The sequence below is a fragment of the Manis javanica genome, chromosome 13 (genome assembly GCF_040802235.1).
Source record: "Manis javanica isolate MJ-LG chromosome 13, MJ_LKY, whole genome shotgun sequence".
NCBI lineage: Eukaryota > Metazoa > Chordata > Mammalia > Pholidota > Manidae > Manis > Manis javanica.
The window spans coordinates 37,134,946-37,159,474 of record NC_133168.1 but is presented as its reverse complement, the minus strand read 5'-3'; the positions used below and the strand labels follow the sequence as shown (position 1 = coordinate 37,159,474).

The window sequence follows — 24,529 nt, the reverse complement described above, 5'->3', positions numbered from 1 at the left end:
AATAACAGAAAAGGAAAGAAAATAATCTTAATTAAAACACATGCATGTCCACTAATTGCCAAGGCTTGAGATACAAATATAAATTAGACATTACAGTGGAATATGTAAATTCTAAAATAAAAGCAACACACCTCTTTATCGGATATGCTACAATGACAAATCTTACTAGTTTTAGAGAGTGGACAGACTTTTAATCAATGACGGCATCTGTTTTGCTCTGTGGGATACACAACTCTAAGAACGAACAAATGAAACACACATTTATATAAATGCATTGGTAAAATAGTATTTTATTATTTTTAATATAGTGCAGCAACATTTCATAATATTGCGCACTGCTTGAATATTGGTTTCTTTACTTGGGCAAGAATATCATCCCCTCATCCCACTCCCGTCAGAATTTAAAGACACATTATCCTTTTAGAGCCCTATCATACTGGCTACTAATATGTCACATTTCAAAAAACAGTAACGCTATGACAAAAATGAATAAAGGTTAGCAACAATTACTTTGATTTCACAGTTTCGTAAAGCAGCCAGTAGACTGAATTTAAAACAAAAATCTACCAAGACTTTGTATTATACTTTTTCCATAATGCTCCTTAAGAAAATATGAAGGCAGAGATAATGCTTCTTTTAGTACCTTATCCAACGAATCAACCTTTAGTTTCCAACAGGTTTTACAGTTACCAAATGACATGTAATTTCTGTGCCAGAAGATTTTTTGCTTTTTTCTTTCTTTTTTGTTCTGATGAACAAATTAACACTAAAAATTAAGTTCTAGAAACACCTTTCAAAATAAAACGTACAGTAAAAAAACAAAAACAAAAACCAGACCACAAGGACTTATAAATATAAAACAAACATAATTGTATAGATTAACTGGTAAAAATACAAATTCAGACCGAAAAAACCCACCAAATTTAATTAAATAAATGTAAATATGCACACACATACACATTATTTTTCCTTCCCTGAAAACTATTTTGTTTGAAAGGCTTGGCTAAGAAATTTATTAATGTGACTTTAGAGTCCTCAAAATAAAAGGCACAGCTGGTTATTTATGAATTATGCTGCATTATCAAGTCCAGTAGAATGGAAAGAGTGGAATACCCTGTCACCTGATAGTTAAGAGTCATCTGCACCAAAAAATGTTTATCTGATAAATTCACCATATTGTTAATCTTTAATATAACTACTCTGTTCTTTTGAATATACACAATGCAAAAGAAAACTTTTTATACTAAACTTTTTGACAACACTACAATAAAAAGGGTATAGATAACAATCCTCAACTTAACAATATAAAAGGGGTTTAGCAGATGTAGCCAGCACTATGGACCATTTAAACCTGTATTTTATAGCTGTAGGTTTTAAGAGTCTTGCCAAAAGCTTAGTTTCATGAATATAATTTACAAAGTATCATACTATTTAAAAGTTCTACATACATTATCTTCTTGTAACAATGCTCTGATTTCCTGCAGAAACATCATGCTATCATAAATGAACCTTTACTTTACAGAATAGACTATTAATCATATAAAAAAAATGCTTTAGTTCCCATCTTAAAAAACTTGTGAACCAATTTTTAAACAAGAACATTACATATATAATTGGAAATGTAAATAGGCTGCATAAAATGGCAATACTGAGTTCAACAGTACCATATCTGCTTAGAAAACTCTACCTAGTACTGTGAGAGTAACACACAGACAACACATGTATATGTAACCTATAAATAAATATATATAGGTTTGAAACTTATATAAAAAGTTGGAAGAGGTTTCTGTTATTACATAAAATACATACATTATATTGATCAAACTGATACAAATACAAACTGATTCATAACAAGCAGCAGTATGACCCTCTGAGTATTATAAAAAAAAAAAAAAATCCCATTACAGATTTCAACCATATTAAAGAATCCTTGGAAATTTTCATTAGTATCAGCCATTGGTGTCCAAACATTAAGTGCATTTAATAAAATTTAACATATAACAAGGTGATTTCTTCAGGATAATTTTGCCATTCAAGTACCTAAATTCATTATAAGAAAGAGAAACTTTTCAATTATTGCCCTCAAAAATCAGAGAAAGAATTACAGTGTTATTTTTGCTGTCAGGCACCAGCCTCATGATGGCATCCTCATCATGATGCTTTTAAGATGAAGAGTGAAAAAATGATAAAACATTATTTAAGAAATAGTAGCATACTTGGTCAAAATACAAAATATACTGATATAATAGCATTTTTATGTTAAAAACACTAATATTCAAATGTGTGATTATTTTAATGTATACAACATGAACAGCTACTCTTTTCACAACTGCTGCATTTTAATGATCTGTACAATATTTCTTTTGTTTTATAGATAAAGTTTACAGGATTTCTGTTGTAAATTTTTGTTTTGTTTTACAACGCATAACCTACAGCACACTTATAATTTAAGATAATAGATATTTTCATATTCTAATTTAGCTTTTACATTATTTCATGCTTCTGACAGTTTTTGGTTTTGTTTTTGCTTCAAAATAGAGGTAGATTAAGTAGAGACTGGGCATGTCAGCCTCTGCCATGCATACTGCCAAAATGCAATTATCAATAGCTGTACTGCTAATGTGCAGTTTTTAAGAATGCTAGAAAAAGTCCAGAACTCTTGTGTAACATTTTACCGAAGTCCTCCTTTTAAAGCTTAAATTATTGAATAATTTAATAATGTATTATTCACAAATAGGTACAAAAAATAGATAATACAATAAAGACAAATACAGGCACACCAAAATATAAAGAAAACTACAATGAAAGGTTACATCTGAATGAAAACTTTTGTTTTGCTTTTTAAAAGTGCATCAACTTGTTTCTTTTCTGTTCTACATAAAAACATACAAAACATTCCTACATACCCTGCAACAAAGAAGAGATGCTAAACTTTTTAGCCATTAATTTTCCCCCCAGCCAAGTTAAAGTTGAAACTTCCACTGGTGCTTCCTATTGCTGACATATCAACTGTTGTTTGGTTTCATTCACCTGAGGGACAATGCTGGGGTCTTCTTTTACACCAAAGCAATGTTCAATCAGATCAAAAGCCTTTTGGTAAATTTCCTGACTTTCATGGCTTTGCAGAAATTTAATTTTATCCAGACCTATTACACAAAGCATATATACATAAACAAAATTGTTACTCAAGTTTCAAAAGATATTTAAGTCAAAATAACCAATCAATAGTATGAATGTACCAGCTGAAACTATAGAACACCTAGAAAACATAGGCAGTAAGCTCCTTGACATTGGTCGTGGGGATGATTTTTTAGATTTAACACCAAAAGCAAAGGCAACAAAGGCAAAAAATAAATAAGTGGTACTGTATCAAACTACACAGTTTCTGCACAGCAAAGAAACCAACAACAAAATGAAAATGCAATCTGCAGAATGGGAGAAAATATTTGCAAATAATTTCTCTGATGAGGGGTTGATATCCAAAATGTATAAAGGACTCATATAACTCAATAGCAAAAAAATCAAACAATCAGATTAAAAAGTGGGCAGAGGACTTCAGCATTTTATTAAAAATAATAATAATAATAATAATAATAATAAGGGAGAAATGTGGGATTCACATATAAATCAAGTATAAAAATCAAACGAATAATCATATTTTACCTGATTGTTTATAGTTCATGATGTGTGATCAAAACCGAAAGTTTCTGTGATGACTGCCCTTGCACTGTTTACCATGTAAGAAGTTATTCACTATCTAAGAACTTGTTCACCATGTAAGAACTTGTTCATTATGCTTCAGAAGATTGGAGACTGTCGAGAATTAGGCTTGGGGTTGATTAATGATTGTGCATTGAGTCCCCTATACAGAATTTTATTGTTGTTAACAACCATATGATCAATAAATATGAGAGATGCTCTCTCAAAAAAAAAAAAAAAAAGTGGGCAGAGGATCTCAATAGACATTTTCCAAAGGAGACATACAGATGTCCAACAGATACTTGAAATGGTGTTTAATATCACTAATCATCAGGGAAATACAAATCAAAACCATAAAGAGATATAACTTCACACCTGTTGGAATGGCTATTATTAAAAACGTAAGAGATAACAAGTGTTGGTGACGGTGTGGGGAAAAGGGAAACTTTGTTCATTATTGGTAGGAATATAAACTGATTCAGCCACTATGGAAAACACTATAGAGATTCCTCAAAATATTAAAAACAGAATTACCATATGACTCAGCTTTTCTGCCTCTGGGTATTTATCTGAAGAAAATAAAAAACAGTAACTCAAAAAGATATATGCACCCCCATGTTCACTGCAGCATTATTTACAATAGCCAAGACATGGAAGCAACCTAAATGCCCATCAATGGGTAAATGGGAAAAGAAAATGTGATATACCAGCATTTTCCAATGAACTAGAACAAATAGTTCTAAAATTCACATAGAACCACAGAAGACCCCAAAGAGCCAAAGCAATCCTGAGAAGGAAGAACAAAGTCTGGGGGAATTACACTTCCTGACTTCAAGCTATACTACAAAGCTACGATAATCAAAACACTATGCTACTGGCACAAGAACAGACCCACAGATCAATGGAAAAGAGAGAGCCCAGATATAAACCCATGCATATATAGTCAATGAATATCTGATAAAGGAGCCATGAATACACAATGAGGAAAAGACAGCCTCTTCAATAACTGGTGTTGGGAAAACTGGACAGCTCCATGCAAGAGAATGAAACTAGATCACTGTCTGACTCCATACACAAAAGTAAACTTGAAATGGATCAAAGACCTGAATATAAGTCATGAAACTGTAAAACTCTTAGAAGAAAACAGGCAAAAATCTCGTGAACATAAATGAACATGAGCAATTTTATCCTGGACACAACTTCTCAGGCAAGGGAAACAAAAAAATGTACAAGTGGGCCTACGTCAAACTAAAAAGCTCTGTATAGTAAAGGGCACCATCAGTAGAACAAAAAGGCAATGGACAAAAAAGCAAAGGCAGAAAATATTCATAAACAACTTATCTGATAAGAGGTTAACATCCAAAATATTTGAAGAACATATGAAGAACTTACTCAACACCTAAAAAACAAATAATCCAATTAAAATTAAAAACTGTGTGGAGGACCTGAACAGACATTTTTTCAAAGAAGAGATACAGATAGCCAGACATATGAAAACATGCTCCACATTGCTAATCATCAGAGAAATGCAAATCAAAACCACAATGAGATATGATCTCACACTAGTTAGAATGGCCACTATACAAAAGAAATAACAAGTGTTGGTGAGGATGTAGAGAAATAGGAACCTTCCTACACTATTGGTGGAAATGTAAATTGGTACAACTGCTGTGGGAAGCAATAAGGAGGTTCCTCAAATAAACTAAAAATAAAATACCATTTGACCCAGTAATTCCACTCCTAAGAATTTACCCAAAGAAAATGAAATCACTGATTTGAATAGATATGCACTGCTATGCTTATTTGCTGCATTATTTATGAAAACAACCTAAGTGTCCATAAACAGATGAATTGATAAAGAAGTGGTACATATACACAATGGAATATTATTTAGCCATAAAAAAGAAATCCTGCTTTTTGAAACAACATGGATGGATCTAGAGGGTATTATTATGCTCAGTGAAATAATCCAGGTGAAGGACAAATACCATATGATTTCACTTATGTGTGGAATATAAAACAAAACAGAATGAACAAAACAGCAGTAGACTCATATAAATCTGAGAACTGACTACTGGTTACCATGGGAGAGAGCTTGGGGTAGGTAGGTGGGGTGGGTAAGGGAGATAAAGTGGTGAAAAAATTCTCAATCATAGTATAAGTTGGTCAGGGGGATGGTAGGATAACATGGAAAATACAATCAATGCTTCTGTAACATTTTTCTATGTTGAAAGACAGTAACCACACTAGTGGGGGTGAGGATTTAGAAATATGGGTAAGTTGTACCATTGTGTTGTATATTTGAAACCAATGTAAGACTGTAAATCAACAATATGTCAGCAGAAGAAAAATGTGCTATATATATATATTTATGTATATACATAGAGAATGGAATATTATTCAGTCATAAAAAGGGATGTATCTTGCCATTTGTGACATATTGGATGGCCCTCAAAGGTATTATGCTAAAAGAAGTAAAGTCAAAGACAAATACTATACCATCTCACTTCACATAGAACCCATTTTAAAAAACCCAAAAAAGGCAGAGGCGGAGCCAAGATGGCGGCGTGAGTAGAGCAGTGGAAATCTCCTCCCAAAAACACATAGATCTATGAAAATATAACAAAGAAAACTCTTCCTAAAATAGAGACCAGAGGACACAGGACAACATCCAGATCACATCCACACATGCAAGAACCCAGCGCTTTGCGAAGGGGGAGAGGAAGGCCACAAACCAACAAGAAGGGAAGCTCTTCCAGTGGTCACTCGTACCAACTCGTACTATCTCTATCTCCATGAAAAGGCAAAACTACAGGCAGACAAAGATCACAGAGACAACACCTGAGAAGGAGACAGACCTAACCAGTTCTCCTGAAAAAGAAATCAAAATAAAAATCATGAACATGCTGACAGAGATGCAGAGAAAAATGCAATAGCAATGGGATGAGATGCAGAGAAAAATGCAAGAGCAATGGGATGAAGTCTGGAGGGAGATCACAGATGTCAGGAAGGAGATCACAGAAGTGAAACAATCCCTGGAAGGATTTATAAGTAGAATGGATAAGATGCAAGAGGCCATTGAAGGAATAGAAGCCACAGAACAGGAACGTATAGAAGCTGACATAGAGTTAAAAGGATCTCCAGGAATGAAACAACACTAAGAGAACCATGTGACCAATCCAAAAGGAGTAATATTTGTATTATAGGAGTACCAGAAGAAGAAGAAAGAGGAAAAGGGATAGAAAGTCTCTTTAAAGAAATAATTGCTGAAAACTTCCCCAAACTGGGGGAGGAAATAATCGAACAGACTACGGAATTACACAGAACCCCCAACAGAAAGGATCCAAGGAGGACAACACCAAGACACATAATAATTGAAATGGCAAGGATCAAGGACAAGGAAAGAGTTTTAAAGGCAGCTAGAGGGAAAAAGGTCACCTATAAAGGAAAACCAATCAGGCTAACATCAGACTTCTCAACAGAAACCCTACAGGCCAGAAGAGAATGGCATTATATATTTAATGCAATGAAACAGAAGGGCCTTGAACCAAGGATACTGTATCCAGCATGACTATCATTTAAATATGATGGTGGGATTAAACAATTCCCAGACAAGCAAAAGCTGAGGGAATTTGCTTCCCACAAACCACCTCTGCAGGGCATCCTACAGGGACTGCTCTAGATGGGAGCACTCCTAAAAAGAGCACAGAACAAAACACACAACATATGAAGAATGGAGGAGGAGGAATAAGAAGGGAGAGAACAAAAGAATCTCCATACAGTGTATATAACAGCTCAATAGCGAGCTAAGTTAGGCAGTAAGATACTAAAGAAGCTAACCTTGAACCTTTGGTAACCATGAACCTAAAGCCTGCAATGGCAATAAGTAGGTATCTCTCAATAGTCACCCTAAATGTAAATGGACTGAGTGCACCAATCAAAAGACACAGAGTAATAGAATGGATAAAAAAGCAAGACCCATCTATATGCTGCTTACAAGAAACTCACCTTAAACCCAAAGACAAGCACAGACTAAAAGTCAAGGGATGGAAAAACATATTTCAGGCAAACAACAGTGAGAAGAAAGCAGGGGTTGCAGTACTAATATCAGACAAAATAGACTTCAAAACAAAGAAAGTAACAAGAGATAAAGAAGGACACTACATAATGATAAAGGGCTCAGTCCAACAAGAGGATATAACCATTCTAAATATATACTCACCCAATATAGGAGCACCAGCATATGTGAAACAAATACTAACAGAACTAAAAAGGGAAATAGACTGCAATGCATTCATTTTACGAGACTTCAACACACCACTCACCCCAAAGGATAGATCCACCAGGCAGAAAATAAGTAAGGACACACAGGCACTGAACAACACACTAGAACAGATGGACCTAATAGACATCTATAGAACTCTACATCCAAAAGCAACAGGATATACATTCTTCTCAAGTGCACATGGAACATTCTCCAGAATAGACCACAAAAAGGGCCTCAGTAAATTCCAAAAGATTGAAATTCTACCAACCAATTTTTCAGACCACAAAGGTATAAAAGTAGAAATAAATTCTACAAAGAAAACAAAAAGGCTCACAAACACATGGAGGCATAACAACATGCTACTAAATAATCAATGGATCAATGAACAAATCAAAATAGAGATCAAGGAATATATAGAAACAAATGACAACAACAACACAAAGCCCCAACTTCTGTGGGACGCAGCAAAAGCAGTCTTAAGAGGAAAGTATATAGCAATCCAGGCACACTTGTAGAAGGAAGAACAATCCGAAATGAATAGTCTAACATCACAATTATCGAAACTGGAAAAAGAAAAACATATGAGGCCTAAAGTCAGCAGAAGGAGGGACATAATAAAGATCAGAGAAGAAATAAACAAAATTGAGAAGAATAAAACAATAGCAAAAATCAATGAAACGAAGAGCTGGTTCTTTGAGAAAATAAACAAAATAGATAAGCCTCTAGCCAAACTTATTAAGAGAAAAAGAGAATCAACAGAAATCAACATAATCAGAAATGAGAATGAAAAAATCACGACAGACTCCACAGAAATACAAAGAATTATTAAAGACTACTATGAAAACCTATATGCCAACAAGCTGGAAAACCTAGAAGAAATGGACAACTTCCTAGAAAAATACAACCTCCCAAGACTGACCAAGAAAGAAACAGAAAAGTTAAACAAACCAATTACGAGCAAAGAAATTGAAACGGTAATCAAAAAACTACCCAAGAACAAAACCCCAGGGCCGGACAGATTTACCTCGGAAATTTATCAGACACACAGAGAAGACATAATAACCATTCTCCTTAAAGTGTTCCACAAAATAGAAGAAGAGGGAATACTCCCAAACTCATCTTATGAAGCCAACATCACCCTAATACCAAAACCAGGCAAAGACCCCACCAAAAAAGAAAATTACAGACCAATATCCCTGATGAATGTAGATGCAAAAATACTCAATAAAATACTAGCAAACAGAATTCAACAGTATATCGAAAGGATCATACACCATGACCAAGTGGGATTCATCCCAGGGATGCAAGGATGGTAAAACATTCGAAAATCCATCAACATCATCCACCACATCAACGAAAAGAAAGACAAAAACCACATGATCATCTCCATAGATGCTGAAAAACCATTTGACAAAATTCAACATCCATTCATGATAAAAACTCTCAGCAAAATGGGAATAGAGGGCAAGTACCTCACTATAATAAAGGCCATATATGATAAACCCACAGCCAGCATTATACTGAACAGTGAGAAACTGAAAGCATTTCCTCTGAGATCGGGAAAAAAACAGGGATGCCCACTCTCCCTACTGTTATTTAACATAGTACTGGAGGTCCTAGCCACGGCAATCAGACAAAACAAAGAAATACAAGGAATCCAGATTAGTAAAGAAGAAGTTAAACTGTCACTATTTGCAGATGATATGATACTGTACATAAAAAACCCTAAAGACTCCACTCCAAAACTACTAGAACTGATATCGGAATACAGCAAAGTTGCAGGATACAAAATTAACACACAGAAATTTGTAGCTTTCCTATACACTAACAATGAATCAATAGAAAGAGAAATCAGGAAAACAATTCCATTCACCATTGCATCAAAAAGAATAAAATACCTAGGAATAAACCTAACCAAAGAAGTGAAAGACTTATACTATGAAAACTACAAGTCACTCTTAAGAGAAATTAAAGGGGACACTAATAAATGGAAACTCATCCCATGCTCATGGCTAGGAAGAATTAATATCATCAAAATGGCCAACGTGCCCAAAGCAATATACAGATTCGATGCAATCCCTATCAAACTACCAGCAGCATTCTTCAATGAATTGGAACAAATAATTCAAAAATTCATATGGAAACCCCAAAGACACCGAATAGCCAAAGTAATCCTGAAAAAGAAGAATAAAGTAGGGGGGATCTCACTCCCCAACTTCAAGCTCTACTACAAAGCCATAGTAATCAAGACAATTTGGTACTGGCACAAGAACAGAGCCACAGACCAGTGGAACAGATTAGAGACTCCAGAAATTAACCCAAACATATATGGTCAATTAATATTTGATAAAGTAGCCATGGACATACAATGGCAAAATGACAGTCTCTTCAACAGATGGTGCTGGCAAAACTGGACAGCTACATGTAGGAGAATGAAACTGGATCATTGTCTAACCCCATATAAAAAGGTAAACTCAAAATGGATCAAAGACCTGAATGTAAGTCATGAAACCATTAAACTCTTGGAAAAAAACATAGGCAAAAACCTCTTAGACATAAACATGAGTGACCTCTTCTTGAACATATCTCCCCGGGCAAGGAAAACAACAGCAAAAATGAGCAAGTGGGACTACATTAAGCTGAAAAGCTTCTGTACAGCGAAAGACACCATCAATAGAACAAAAAGGAACCCTACAGTATGGGAGAATATATTTGAAAATGACAGATCCGATAAAGGCTTGACGTACAGAATATATAAAGAGCTCACACGCCTCAACAAACAAAAAACAAATAACCCAATGAAAAAATGGGCAGAGGAACTGAACAGACAGTTCTCTAAAAAAGAAATACAGATGGCCAACAGATACATGAAAAGATGCTCCACATCGCTGATTATCAGAGAAATGCAAATTAAAACTACAATGAGGTATCACCTCACACCAGTAAGGATAGCTGCCATCCAAAAGACAAACAACAACAAATGTTGGCAAGGCTGTGGAGAAAGTGGAACCCTCCTACACTGCTGGTGGGAATGTAAATTAGTTCAACCATTGTGGAAAGCAGTATTAAGGTTCATCAAAATGCTCAAAACAGACCTACCATTTGACCCAGGAATTCCACTCCTAGGAATTTACCCTAAGAACGCAGCAATCAAGTTTGAGAAAGACAGATGCACCCCTATGTTTATCGTAGCACTATTTACAATAGCCAAGAATTGGAAGCAACCTAAATGTCCATGGGTAGATGAATGGATAAAGAAGATGTGGTACATATACACAATGGAATACTACTCAGCCATAAGAAGTGGAAAAATCCAACCATTTGCAGCAACATGGATGGAGCTGGAGAGTATTATGCTCAGTGAAATAAGCCAAGTGGAGAAAGAGAAATACCAAATGATTTCACTCATTTGAGGAGTATAAGAACAAAGGAAAAACTGAAGGAACAAAACAGCAGTGGAATTACAGAACCCAAAAATGGACTAAGAGAAGATCAAGGCCTAGCTTGGCTACCCAGAAAATGAACTAAGATACGATATGAGGAGAAGCTTCCGGCATCAGCATTCTCTGGAGGACTTGTGCCGGGGGATGATCATCAAAAAGCCTCCACAGGGATCCGGGCAATGCTGCAGTTGTGGCTGCATCCACCCCACCGTTTCCTGGACTTGCCATTGGAATGAGGAGGGAGATATCTAGGCTGGCATGTGCATACAGTGAGACAACGAATTTGACCGGATCTGTAGTGTTGGAACTCAACCAGGAGTTGGGAGAGGTGCAAGTTGTAGCACTTCAAAATCTTATGACTATAGACTATCTACGGTTAAAAGAACATATGGGATGTGAACAGATCCCAGAAATGGGTTGCTTGAATTTGTCTGATTTCTCTCACACTGTTCAAGTACAGTTGGACAATATCCATCATATCATAGACAAATTTTCACAAATGCCTAGGGTGCCTAAATGGTTTTCTTGGCTTCACTGGCGATGGATGGTAATTATAGATTTGCTTTGTTTATGTCACCGTATTCCTATTATGTTAATATGTGAGCGCAAGTTAGTTAGTAGTTTAAAACCTATACATGCTTAAGGTACTCTACAAGAGGATATTTCAAAGAAATAATCAATCCTCCCATGTTTTCTTCCATATGCTACCTCTATAGCTTTTCTTCTTCCTTCCTAATTACAACCCTTAAATAGAATTCGTGCCTCATATCGAATTTACCGAGTATCATAATTCCTCCAGGTGGTAAAGATACCTCGAGACAAGTGCTGGGCATAGAAACCACAGGGCATAAATCTGCAAAGAAGTAAAAAGTTAACCTTTTCAAACAATATGGCTTCTCTCTCACTTACCAACTTTACATTTCCCTGTATGGCCCCGGAAGATGACTGGTTAGCCAGAGACAGGTAAGATTCCTCAAGGGAGGAACAACCTAAGACAGGCAGAGTCACAGGGGGGCCATCAGGTGAGAATTTGGGGATCAACAGAGGTGAGGCTCAGAACCTCACCCTCCATTTTGAGAGAAATCTTCTGCATCCGTGGATGTTTTGCTGCCCTTGTCTAGCTTGGATTAATACTTAGTCCATAGGCACACACCTGATCATCTGCATTTGCCCTCTTACAGCACTAAACTATGTTTTCTACCTTTATCTTGCATCTACCTACCACTTCAGTATTTTATTAAAAATAAAAATAATAATAATAATAAAGGGAGAAATGTGGGATCCACAAATAAATCAAGTATAAAAATAAAAAAATTAAAAAAAAACAAAAACCCAAAAAACAAACATGAGTATAGACTGATGGTTGCCAGAGGTAGGTGAAATGAGAAAAGCAGGTCAAAAGGTATGAACTTTTAGTTTTAAATAAATATGACAGGGATGTAATGTACAGCATGGGGGACTCTAGTTAATAATGCATTGTACATTTGAAAGTTTATTTGTATATTTGCTAAGAGAAACCTTAAAAAATCTCATCACAAGAAAAGCATTTTTGTAACTATGTATGGTGACGGAGGTTAACTAGACTTACTGTGATCATTTTGCAGTATATACAAATATTAAATCATGGTGTACACCTGAAACCAATCTAATGTTACATGTCAATTCTATCAATTTAAAAAAATAATTAACTGTAATCATAAATTTTTAACCGCTTACCATACTTCTTCAATGACAGCACAGTATGGATTAATGCTTTTTCCATTCTGCTTAAATTTTTGTTCTCCAAGATGTAAAATATTTTCTAGTCCATTTAAAGCAACTTGGGACTATTTTTGAATTCATAGCAGTCAACAGGTTACAAAGTAGTTCAATGCAACCTAAGGCTACCAAATACCTTCAGAATAATTAAAATGAGAAAAGTGGTTAAAAATTTTTAAAAAAGACTTATATTGTATTTGTTTTTACAATTTTTAATTAATATATTATTGATATACATTCTTATGAAGGTTTCACATGAAAAACAATGTGGTTACTACATTCACCCATATTATCGAGTTCCCCCCATACCCCATTGCAGTCACTGTCCATCAGTGCAGTAAGATGCCACAGAAAAGACTTACATATTATTTATATTGATGACATGAAAAGATTCTTCAGTGAAATGTTATATAAACAATTATTCCTATACAAACTCAAACATTAAAAACATTTAAATTTTCACTTACATAGTAGGAACCTGAAAATTATCTTTACTCTTATAATTTAGCATAATTAGCAATAAATGGTATTGCAAATATTACAAAAATGTTTTTCTTTTTCTTTTTAAAGGTGAGACTGTGCACACACATGGGGATTGTATGGAGTTAGGTAGAGCTGGAGAGGAAGAAAGGACACCTAAATCAAACTTCAGGAAAATTCCCACAAACACATAGATAGTATTTTGAAATATCTTGTGTTTCAGAAGCATAGAAGGCTTCTAGGAGAAAAACAGGCCACGTTGTGAATAGTTTTAATAAATAATGTTCACAAAATTTTCTCCACTTATTTCTTAATGCTTTGTCCTTTTCTAGTTGTTGTTAGTTCTTTTTCCATTCTCTATAATATAAAGTAACTGCTTTGTTCACTTGGCAAAAAGTCTGTATTACCCATTGAAATAAAACACATGTTCTGAAGCCAGAATGCATGCATGGCTCAATGTCCCAATTCCATTCCTTATTAGTTGTATGACTGGGTAAGTGCTCTGTGCCTCAGCTTTCCCATTCTAAAATGGGGACAATAATAGCACCAAGCTCAGAGGGCTGCTGTGAGAACACAGTAGTCATTCAATAAAAGTTTCCATACCTTTTTTTTTTAAAGTATACACTTTCCCTGGAGCACTTACTTGCCATGTACTACTGTACTATAATTGACCAACTTATTACATGAATAACTATCTCAAACAGTTATGAAGGTAAAGGAGAGAAAAAGCATGAAAGTAGCTGATACACTGCTCTTGCTCAATAACTGAAATGTCTTAGCAGGCTGTCAAGAACTGGTAGACATTAGATATTCAACAAATATTACTGGTGTGCATGCTGACACTAGTCTGAGATCAAGACATCTTCCCATATATGCAGAATTAATGAAATAGTGAAAATGGTCAGAAATATAATGATCTCAGTTTGGATATTTGACTCATACTAATAAATTTAAGCAATAATATATGGAGTAAACACATGAAGAAAATAATTTGAAAAAACACAACTATTTGCAGGTGAACAAATAAGCTTTGGGACCCAAAGCAAATAAAAATAACATCAGCATTTTAAAAAATTAGTTAAAATAAAGGAAAGATCTTATTACTGCTTGTATTCATGACAAAAATAAAATGGAAATATTGACTAAAGCAAGGAGACATAGTGGAAAATAAAACGCAGAGACAGATATTATCAATATATAGAGATATGAATCTGACAGACCAAGATAATAGTAAAACTGAAAGGTATCTTCTAAGTGGCTGGTACAATAGCATCATAGTCTAACTTATTTTATAAATTGAGAAGTGTATCAAACACTCATTTGAAAATACTTCCCAGTCACTTCAAGAAACCAAAAAAGTTCTGAGTTTCATGGAGGAATCTGCACAACAGTAAGATTTTAGAGGGAGCCAGGTTTTTATATAAGTGCAAAGTGGCTTTGCCATGGGGGAAAAGAGACTTAGGAATCAGTAATGGTAAAAAAATAATGATTACAAATAATGATAATAGCAGACAATCTTAGTAGAGTATGTAATGTTTAGAAACCACTAAGCACTTTAAATGTATGAATTGCAATTGTCAAGACACTACCAACAGGTATTATCCATTATTGAGTCCATTTAGAAAATGAAGAAACTAAGGATTGGAGAGGTTGAATAATTTTGTCAAGGTAACACAATTTTCACTGAGGGAGTGCAATCTGAAAGCAGGCTAACTTCAAAGCCCATGTACCTATTATTTATGTTGTTAGTGAAATAAATAAGTAAATAAACAATAAAAGGCCTGGAGTCAAAAAGCTATCATAAAGAAAAAAACAGAAAAACTAGTATAGAAGAATAAAAGATACCATCCACAGGTAAGGCCTAACAACCATTTTGAAGAACATTACTATACACATGCAAGTCTACTCAAATTTTATTTTAAATGAGTGGATATTCAAATTGATGAGCCATCTATATAATAAAATTCCATGAATGTGGTTTTAATGGTCTAAAGAGTATTTAGTGCCCATGGCATGGTAGCATATTTTGCAAATTAATGTCAATCATTCTTTTTCAGATTTTTAAAAATCCTGATTTTCATAAATAGTCTGCCAAGGACAATGATGCTAATCATACTTTAAATGAAAAAAATAAACCACTATGAATGAATAAGTGATACAATAAACACTATCATTTCACATTAGATATGCTTATTAAACTGACTTAAAAATAATATTCTAGTTTCATCAGCTAATAAAAAGTATGTATTATTTCAAATTTTGTTTCATTTATATTTAAAAAGCAATTAAAAAATATGTATCACACCTTATGTGTTCTGGAGTGTCTCTGTATACCACGTAAGTTACAGCCAAAGCTGATTTTTTTATTGTGTGAAACTCTGCTTTCTGCAGAATCTCAGTCAAAAGAGGAAAAATATTTGCATCTGTAGCAGCCTGAGGAAGAAAAATGATATAGCATAATCAGTGGAAATATTATTTAAAAACTATTAGTAAATAGAGAAATCTTGAAATCCAATGGCTTTAAAATATCAGCCTTTTTGGAAATACCTTTGGAAATATTTTATTTCTAGTCTTTCAACAAATTTTCACATACTTTCCTTTTAAGACTGGAGAATATATTAAAGGAATATACATTTTAAAAATAAGAGAGCACAAGGCAGATGGTTGATCAAAATGGATAATCAATCATTTATTCAAGGAGTTGGACAGGACCCTAATAAATCATTATTTAAAAGCTTTCAGAGGAGGATTATTGCCTACTTTAAAACTAATGAAATTGATCTCTTTTAAAGACTAATAATCATATTTTTCAGGCACTGTACTGGGCAATTATATATATGTAATTGCTATTCCTCACTAGAGTACTGTAAGTAAATATTCAAAGGCCATATTCTTTAAAATTCTTCTCAAGAGTCTTTTAAGAATTTTCTTTAGTAACTCACTAAAAAAAAAATCACTGATAAAATGCTGATTTATGTCCACACTGACTTCTGAGATCTTTCTGTTTTCTCATTTCTGAAGGGTATTTACTTGACTCTGAGCTCTATTTCCAGCGGTAATGTTAGAAACAGTCCAGCAGGGTTCTCTTCTGACTGATTCGTTTGGGCTACTGAGAAGTGTAAGAGACAGGGGTAATGCAGAGCAATTCAAACTTACCTAAAACAAAAGTTAGAAATGGAAACAAAACTTTATAGCAAAAAAAACTATATAAAAATATGCTAATGAATTATTCAGAAATACTAAAACCATTCTGAAAACAAATTAAGAAAAAAGAAATACCTCTCAAAGTAAAACAGGTACTTGCTGTTTTCCCTCACTCCCACTTTGCCAAAACTTGCTAATGTTGGTGTAAAGTGCTCTGTATTCAACCCACTAAAATGCAACAAAGCAGGAAACTCAGAGATATGTCTTTCAAGTTTACAAATACACTCAAGACTTCAAATGATGTAACTATTTGAAGAGAGATTTAGTGACTGGTCAGGATCCAACCTCTAGTTGGATCCATTGCCAAATGAATGGATGAAAAAAAAAATCAGTATATACAGTTCTGTAATTGTTAAGGAACTTCAATGTAGACAATGTCTATTTGTTTAAAATTTTTACTGTTCCACTATTCTTTTGTAAAGGAGTATATTCTGCCTTGTCCCTTTCCATTCTTTGTTCCATGGCAAAATTAATTATGTTATTTTCAAAATACAATGATTTACATTAAGTTACTTGAATAATTTATGAAGCAGTTCAGCTGGTAGCAGTGTGTTTAGAAGAGCATTTTTATTTAAAGAGCTATTTTAAATTAGTAACTATCAACTAGGATCAACTGTTTAATAACTAAATATCTAAATGGGATTTTAAAAGATTAAAACTGAAATAAAATATATAGATTAGAATAAAAAATTTACCTTCTGGTGGCAAATAAGAATCTATTATGTTACAGAATTTGAGTTCTTATCTTCAAGAAAGACTACCTCATCTGAAGTCAATTTTGACATCACACCTTTTTTGGTATCTTACCATCCTCCAAGAGACAGAGAAAGACAGACAGATAATGTGTGCATGTGCAAACACACAGGTGGTAATCCAGGGGATGTTCCCTTGCTATCTTTCCTTCCACTCTTCAATCTACTATAAAAAGTCCTCCCATTTTCAACACGATTTCTAACCTATTTATAATCAATCACAATCACACTAACATTTTCTAGTCAAGTTTAATGCCTCTTCAACATACCTCACATGTCTGTATCTATTGTCACATCAATCTCTTCTAGTTTGCTTAAGTTCTCCATTTTTAGGATCTAGCTTTAGGTTCCAACTCCTTTATGGAACCCACAAAGATTTTCAGCACACTGACCTCTTTCTTAAGCTTTTATAGCATTTACTGACCAATCAGCTCTCAGCAAGCATTTACTTGGGTAAATTTGCTTTGTTTTTATATTTTCTCCTAAACTGACCTGTAAATCCCTCAAGAGCCAAACTCCTATCTTATACTTGTTTACATCAATATAGGTCTAGGATAGTGCTTTCACAGATAAATATTTGAGGCTGATGACATTATCAAGAATATGCTTACAGTCACATTACAGATGCCTGTGTAATTAGAGTAATAAAGTCTTGATTAATTATGTAATCAAGTGGTATGAAACATGATAAACTTCTTAAAGTCCATTATGTTAGCAATTTATCATAATGAAGTCTGAACTCACCTGTGTTTGGATATCACCATCAGTCATAATATTACAACTGCTCTTAATGCAGATGATACAACTTTATAATGACAGTGCCTAAAAGTAAAAAAACATGAACTTACTATAGGAATTTAACATTTACAGAAGTTTTGCAAAAATAGTAACAATATTCCCATAATACTCTTTACCCAGAGATCCTGCTCAAGTTTCACTAATCATCCCAGTAAAATCTCTGTAACAAAGAATCTAAACCAGATCACATATTGCATCCAGTTGTCATGACTCTCCAGTATCTTTCAATTCAGAACAGTTGCTTTTTCCTTGATTTTCTTGATCTTGACATTTTTGATGACTACAAGCCAATTATTTGGTTTTGTCCAATGTTCCCTCATGATTAATACCCAAGTTATATACTTCTGGCTGGGATATCACAAATGCTACAGTCTTTTTATTACATAGTATTGGACAACATACAGTATTTGTTTTGTTCTGATGCCGAACTCTGGCCACTTAAGATGGGGGTGTCTGCCAGATTTCTCTACTTCAACATTACTGTTTTCTCCTTTGTATTTAATATTTTGTGCATACTATATAAAATCCCATTTCTAAACTCACTTTCACTACTAGTTTTTATTCTCAGTGCTTATTGTCTGAACTATTAATAATCAGTACTGGTGCTAATGATGATTTTTTAATACTATTATTCCAACTATATACCTTTTCTATCATCTATTTATTTTAGTGTGGACTCATGGATTCCAATTTTATTCAATGAATTACTATATATTGCTATCATTTATTTCAAAGCTCAAATCATCCCAGGTTTGACTAGTAGGAGTCCCTTTAACTGGGCTTTTGTATCCTTCTGACATTCCTCTATTCTTGTAGCATTATTTTCTGAGTTCATCTTATTTTTTCTCAGTCCAAGCCCTGCAATTAGCCATTTCTCTAAGAACCCTGGTTCTTGTTAGTGGAGAGTAATGTTTAAAAAACCAAGATTTGGGCATTCACTGTGCTCAGCTTCTTAGTACAATGTGTCAACTGCTCCCAGGACCTTAAAGAGGACACACACACACACACACACACACACAAACATTTACATATACAGTTATTTCTACTTCTCTTTATGAGCTCACTTCAGTACCTCCAATTCTAACCTAATACCCCAAGATTTTTCTGGCTTTCCTGATTTCCATATTTTATCTCCATTCTCTGAGAATAAGAAACTGGCTTCAACTATCATAATCTCCCTACACATGAGCAATTTTTTGATCCAGTTAAGCTGCTATTTCATAGTGTGTTGGCTCCAAGCCCCATTCCACCCATCTTGAGTGGGTGTCATTCTCAAGCATGGGCCATGAATCCCCCATTAGACCTGCCTGCCTACCCTCCTTGCACGAATGTCCCTCATGTTGGGGCCAAATCCCTTATTGGACCTCTCTTCTTTATGCCACTTAACTTGTTTGGGCCTACCTACCAGTTTTGGACAAAAGAAGGAAGATAATACAATTTTTAAAGAAAAGGATGAAAAAATTACAGTATCTTTTTAAAGCAAGTTTTCTTATAAGTTTTTAACTTCTTTGAAAAGAAAATCTGTCTTTTAAAAGAAGATAATATTAATTGCCCAGCAAAAGAAATATATTATTCTTAATACAATGAAATACTTAATGATTTTAACTACATGGACGTTATTATAATGAACAATTAACTAGGTTACTGGTTCTGAGAGAGCAGAAACTATTCTATACATCATTATTTTGTATAATACTCTAGAAGGTAACAGGCATTCTATAAATACTTGTTGAATTAACTCCCTTTCATTCAGAGATTACAACTAATGAAATTTATTAACAAAATTAGTCCCAAGTAGAGGATATAAGATAAATTTAAGGGTCAACTTTTCAATATTAGAACTATTCTGCAAAGTGGGTTTGGCAGCTTTTCAATACTTCATGAATATAGTGACTCTTGAGATGTATGAGGCCATTATTCTAATCGCTAAATTTAACACATAATCATAGTTATTAAGCATGTATTATAGTTACATCAAAAGTTCTACCAGTCTTTGACTGACTCCAAAATCAATGCCTATTTGGTTTTTTTTTTTTGGAGGGTGTCCCTTTTATTTTGTATCATTAATATACAATTACATGAGCAACATTGTGGTTACTAGATTCCCCCCATTATCAAGTCCCCACCACATACCGCATTATAGTCACTGTTCATCAGCATAGTAAGATGCTATAGAGTCACTACTTGTCTTCTCTTAGGTATACTGCTTTCCTGTGCACCCCCCCCTTCATTAAGTGTGCTAATCATAATGCCCCTTATTACCCTTATCCCTCCCTCCCTTCCTACCCACCGTCCCCAGTCCCTTTCCCTTTGGTAACTGTTAGTTCATTCTTGATTCTGTGAGTCTGCTGCTGTTGTGTTGCTTGTTTTTGCTTTGTTGTTATGCTCCACAGATGAGTGAAATCATTTGGTACTTGTCTTTCTCTGCCTGGCTTATTTCACTGAGCATAATCCCCTCTAGTTCCATCCATGTTGTTGCAAATGGTAGGATTTTTCTTCTTCTTATGGCTGAATAATACTCCATTGTGTATATGTACCACATCTTCTTCATCCATTCATTTACTGATGGACACTTAGGTTGCTTCCATTTCTTGGCTATTGTAAATAGTGCTGTGATAAACATAGGGGTACATATATCTTTTTGAAACTGGGCTTCTGCATTCTTACAGTAAATTCCTAGGAGTGGAATTCCTGGGTCATGCCTATCTGATTTTTATCATTGGGTCCACCAGAGAGAGAGAAAGCAACCACACACATATAATACAGCTGGGTCACTGCTAAACAAGAATCATGACAGGACATTAAAGCAAGGTAAAACCCGAAGGGAAGGAGTCAGTATTTAAAACTTTTCTCTATGTAAAACCAAGTCTCTTTAGGAAAATACAGAAACTCATTTTAAAACAAAGATATAATGCTGTAAAAATACCAGAGAAAATGATTTATTGTTTTACAATTATGATCAAATATGTAAACATGAAACTGAACATGATTCCTATTACTCTTATACTGAATAAGATATGTGGTAACTTGAAGTTCTTTTAAGTAAGGAAGTATGTATTTGGGATCCTGTCTATGGCTAGACCATAGACAAACACACACCCAAAAAAGGCATATCAAAACTGAAATAAAAATGTTTCAGTTAAGAGGTTAATATAATGATAATAGAATGATCCAACTTAAATGAACCTCACTTATTACATGTACATTATTGGAAATAAATCTAATAATCATCTGAGAAGCAAAGGTGTAGAAAATAAAAAGAAATCTGAGGGATTTTTAAATGGACTAATAAATTTTAATGTTTTGAAATCCTAAATCTTAAAATAAAAAAAAACACACAAACATATGAAAATAGAGATTTTTAATCCCTTTAGCATTAATAGTACAACTAATTAGTTGTGAGTTTAGCAAGTCACTTTACTTCTTGAGACTCAGTTTCCAAATACGTGAACCAGAGGCTGATACTTCTTTTTGAGACTCAGTTTCCAAATACGTGAACCAGAGGCTGAATTAGGTAAGCTTTATGATCCTTCCTGTCTCAGACAGACCTAGATTCAAATGCTACTTACTAGATATGTGATCATTGTCAGAGTACTTAACATTTTAAAGCCCAATCTCTTCACTTACAAAACAATAATAATGTGGTACTATTAAATTAGTAAGAATGCACGTGTCATCTTAGAACAGTGCCTGGCATATATAGTAAATACTTAAATGTTGGCTCTTTTTATTGCCATGATCAGTATTGCTGTGATCATGCAAACTACACCAACTGTCTTGCCTTCGGGTTTCAGCCTGGCTTTATTCTCATGGTAGTAGGTCAAGCACTAGGATCACGTCTGCATCCAGCAGTCTGCAAGTTCAAAATCCACCTCCATCTCTGCCTCTGCCCAGAGCACAGTGCAGAGCTCTTTATATAGTGAGTCATTTAACAACAGCTCATTGCCAATGGGTGTGGAAGCATTAGCCTAGCAGCAGGCCAATTACATCATCAAGTAATTTAGGGTCAGGTGAGGATCCTGGCCATAGGAACTTCCATTTTATCCAGAATCATTGCACCCATTCTTATAGTGCATGTCCAGTGAAGTGGGTGCCTTGATCACTCTCAAATTACTGTGCTCAGCTGTAGGCTGTAAAGAGATGCTCCAAGCCTCTTTTGGTTGTCCGCTGGTCTGCACAATGCACAGGAAAAGCAACCAGAAGTCCAGTAGCTGTGCCCACACAAGTCATGACATATTGGTACCCTTCCGACATGGGCAAGGACCCAATATAGTCTGCCACCAGATGAGGGGTATTGGCCTTTTAGCTATTGTCCCATGTTGCTGTGGGACTTGGTGTAAATCCCTTTAAGAGTATATGGTGCACTCTTGATGGGCTCTGCCGACTTCTTCAAAGGTCAAAGGCAGGCCTCACCAATGTGCTATAGCTCACATTGTCTTCTACCCGGCATGCAACAAATGATACAACCTTTGGCCACATCAGAGGCAGGCTTTCCTTCTGGCCGACATACCTGGCCCAATTCATCTGATTCATCATTTCCTGGGGATGCCAGTGGCAAATGACCTGTGACATGATATGCTATAACTGTTTTAGCCTGACCAGAGGCCCGTAAGTCTTGCCACAATTCCTGAACCCCAAAGGGTTGGTGACCAACCAACCAGCTGGCATGGTACCATGTTTGTAGCCACAGAGTCAAGCCTCATTGGACAGCCCAACTGTCAGTGTGCACAACCAGCTCCTGGCTGATCACAAGCCACATTGCCTGCTACTCTGTCCATTGACTGCTCTTCCCCTCACCATCTTCCATCCATATTGTCTCAGTCTTAGGATGGAAAACTATAGCCCTCCACTTTCAGGAGCTGTCCGTGGCTGGAGCCATCTGTGTACCATGCATCTTCAGGTATAGGGGCTCTTCCCTCCTGATAAGGGCTCTGTGCTACTAATGGCTCTAAAGCAAATTCTTCCTGCCCTTCACTGGTATATGTCATTGGCCCCAACAAGCGTTGGAGTTCTTCACTCAAAGGGCTAGTAGAGAGGGTGCTATGCTGTAGATATGCACCCCACCTGACCAGTGTAGGTGCCTGTGCCATGCCACTCCGCAGCTTTCCAGTCCAGTCTTGTACCCATCCCACAATGGGATAGGTGGTTATTACCTTTATTGGGGCCATTCCGGTGATGGGCTTTGTAGCCAGCAAGGTATGGTACATGGCAGCCAACTCTTTCCCTATTAAGGTATACTGTACCTCTGCTCCTTTCCAGAGTTGTGACCAGTGTGGCTTGTGATCAGCTAGGAGCCCTCCACAACAGCTGTCTGCATTAACAGTTGGGCCTTACTTTTTTTTTTTTTTTAAATGAGCAACCTAGATTATCCCTGAGTTTCTCTCCACAGAGAATGGCTGTATATAGGAGGAGGAGGAACTGTCAATTTTGTCATATGCAGACAATAGATTGGGTAACATGAAGACTGAGAAATAACCTCTGTTCTTAGCAAGTCATGTAAGATGAAGTCTAAACACTGACCCCTGGATTCACAATGTGGAGACATTTGTGCCTTTGATGAAAGCAGTTTAATGCAGTGACTGAGGGGACATAGTGACTAGATTGGATCCAAGAACAAATGCAAGGAGAGAAAAGTAGATAAAATAAGAATAGATAAATGAGGAAGTCTGCTGTAACAGGGAGCAAAGAAATGGGGTAGTACTTAACAGGAAAACTAAGGTCCCCCTGAGACCAAGTAAAGATTTAACATGGGAGAAATAACAGCCTATTTTTATAGTAAAGAGAATGATGAGGAGAGAAAAAAAGGAATATTGGAGAGAAGAGAATTGCAGAATGATGACCATGAATAGGGAAGACAGAAAGCTATTAGTATATAAGCAGATGAATTAATGTTACAATGGAGCAAGGGAAAAATAACAAACAATGACAAGCACAGTATAAAAAGTAAGATGGTGATAGGATGGCAAATGTGATGGTGATCTATGGATGTTCTCTTCTGAGTGCTTCAATTTTCTCAGTGAAATAAAAAGCAGGTCACAAGCTAAGAGTCTGGACGGAAGGGAAGGAAGGAAGTAGAGGTAGAAGGAGAATCTCCTAACTGATAAACTCTTTTCCTGCCAGCTGTTACA

The 24,529-nt window shown here is 35.3% G+C and overlaps 1 protein-coding gene across 6 annotated transcripts in view; it reads right to left on the bottom strand.

The window, feature by feature from the left end:
- Positions 1–273: 273 nt before the first annotated feature.
- Positions 274–24,529, bottom strand: part of KPNA5 (karyopherin subunit alpha 5) — a 60,051-nt gene continuing 35,795 nt past the window's right edge. For 4 of the 6 annotated variants that reach the window (XR_012124172.1, XR_012124173.1, XR_005054485.2 and 1 more), the window contains 4 exons: positions 18,348–18,425; positions 15,953–16,080; positions 13,126–13,303; positions 274–3,146 (listed from right to left, as the gene is read on the bottom strand). Coding sequence is in view for 1 of the 6 variants with exons in the window: in XM_073219444.1 (XP_073075545.1) it covers positions 2,992–3,146; positions 12,188–12,262; positions 13,126–13,171 (276 nt within the window). In the remaining 5 variants the exon portion in view is untranslated. Of the gene's footprint in view, positions 3,147–12,187; positions 12,263–13,125; positions 13,304–15,952; positions 16,081–18,347; positions 18,426–24,529 lie in introns of all 6 variants that reach the window. The other 2 variants (XM_073219444.1, XR_005054487.2) reach the window with 2 other exon arrangements.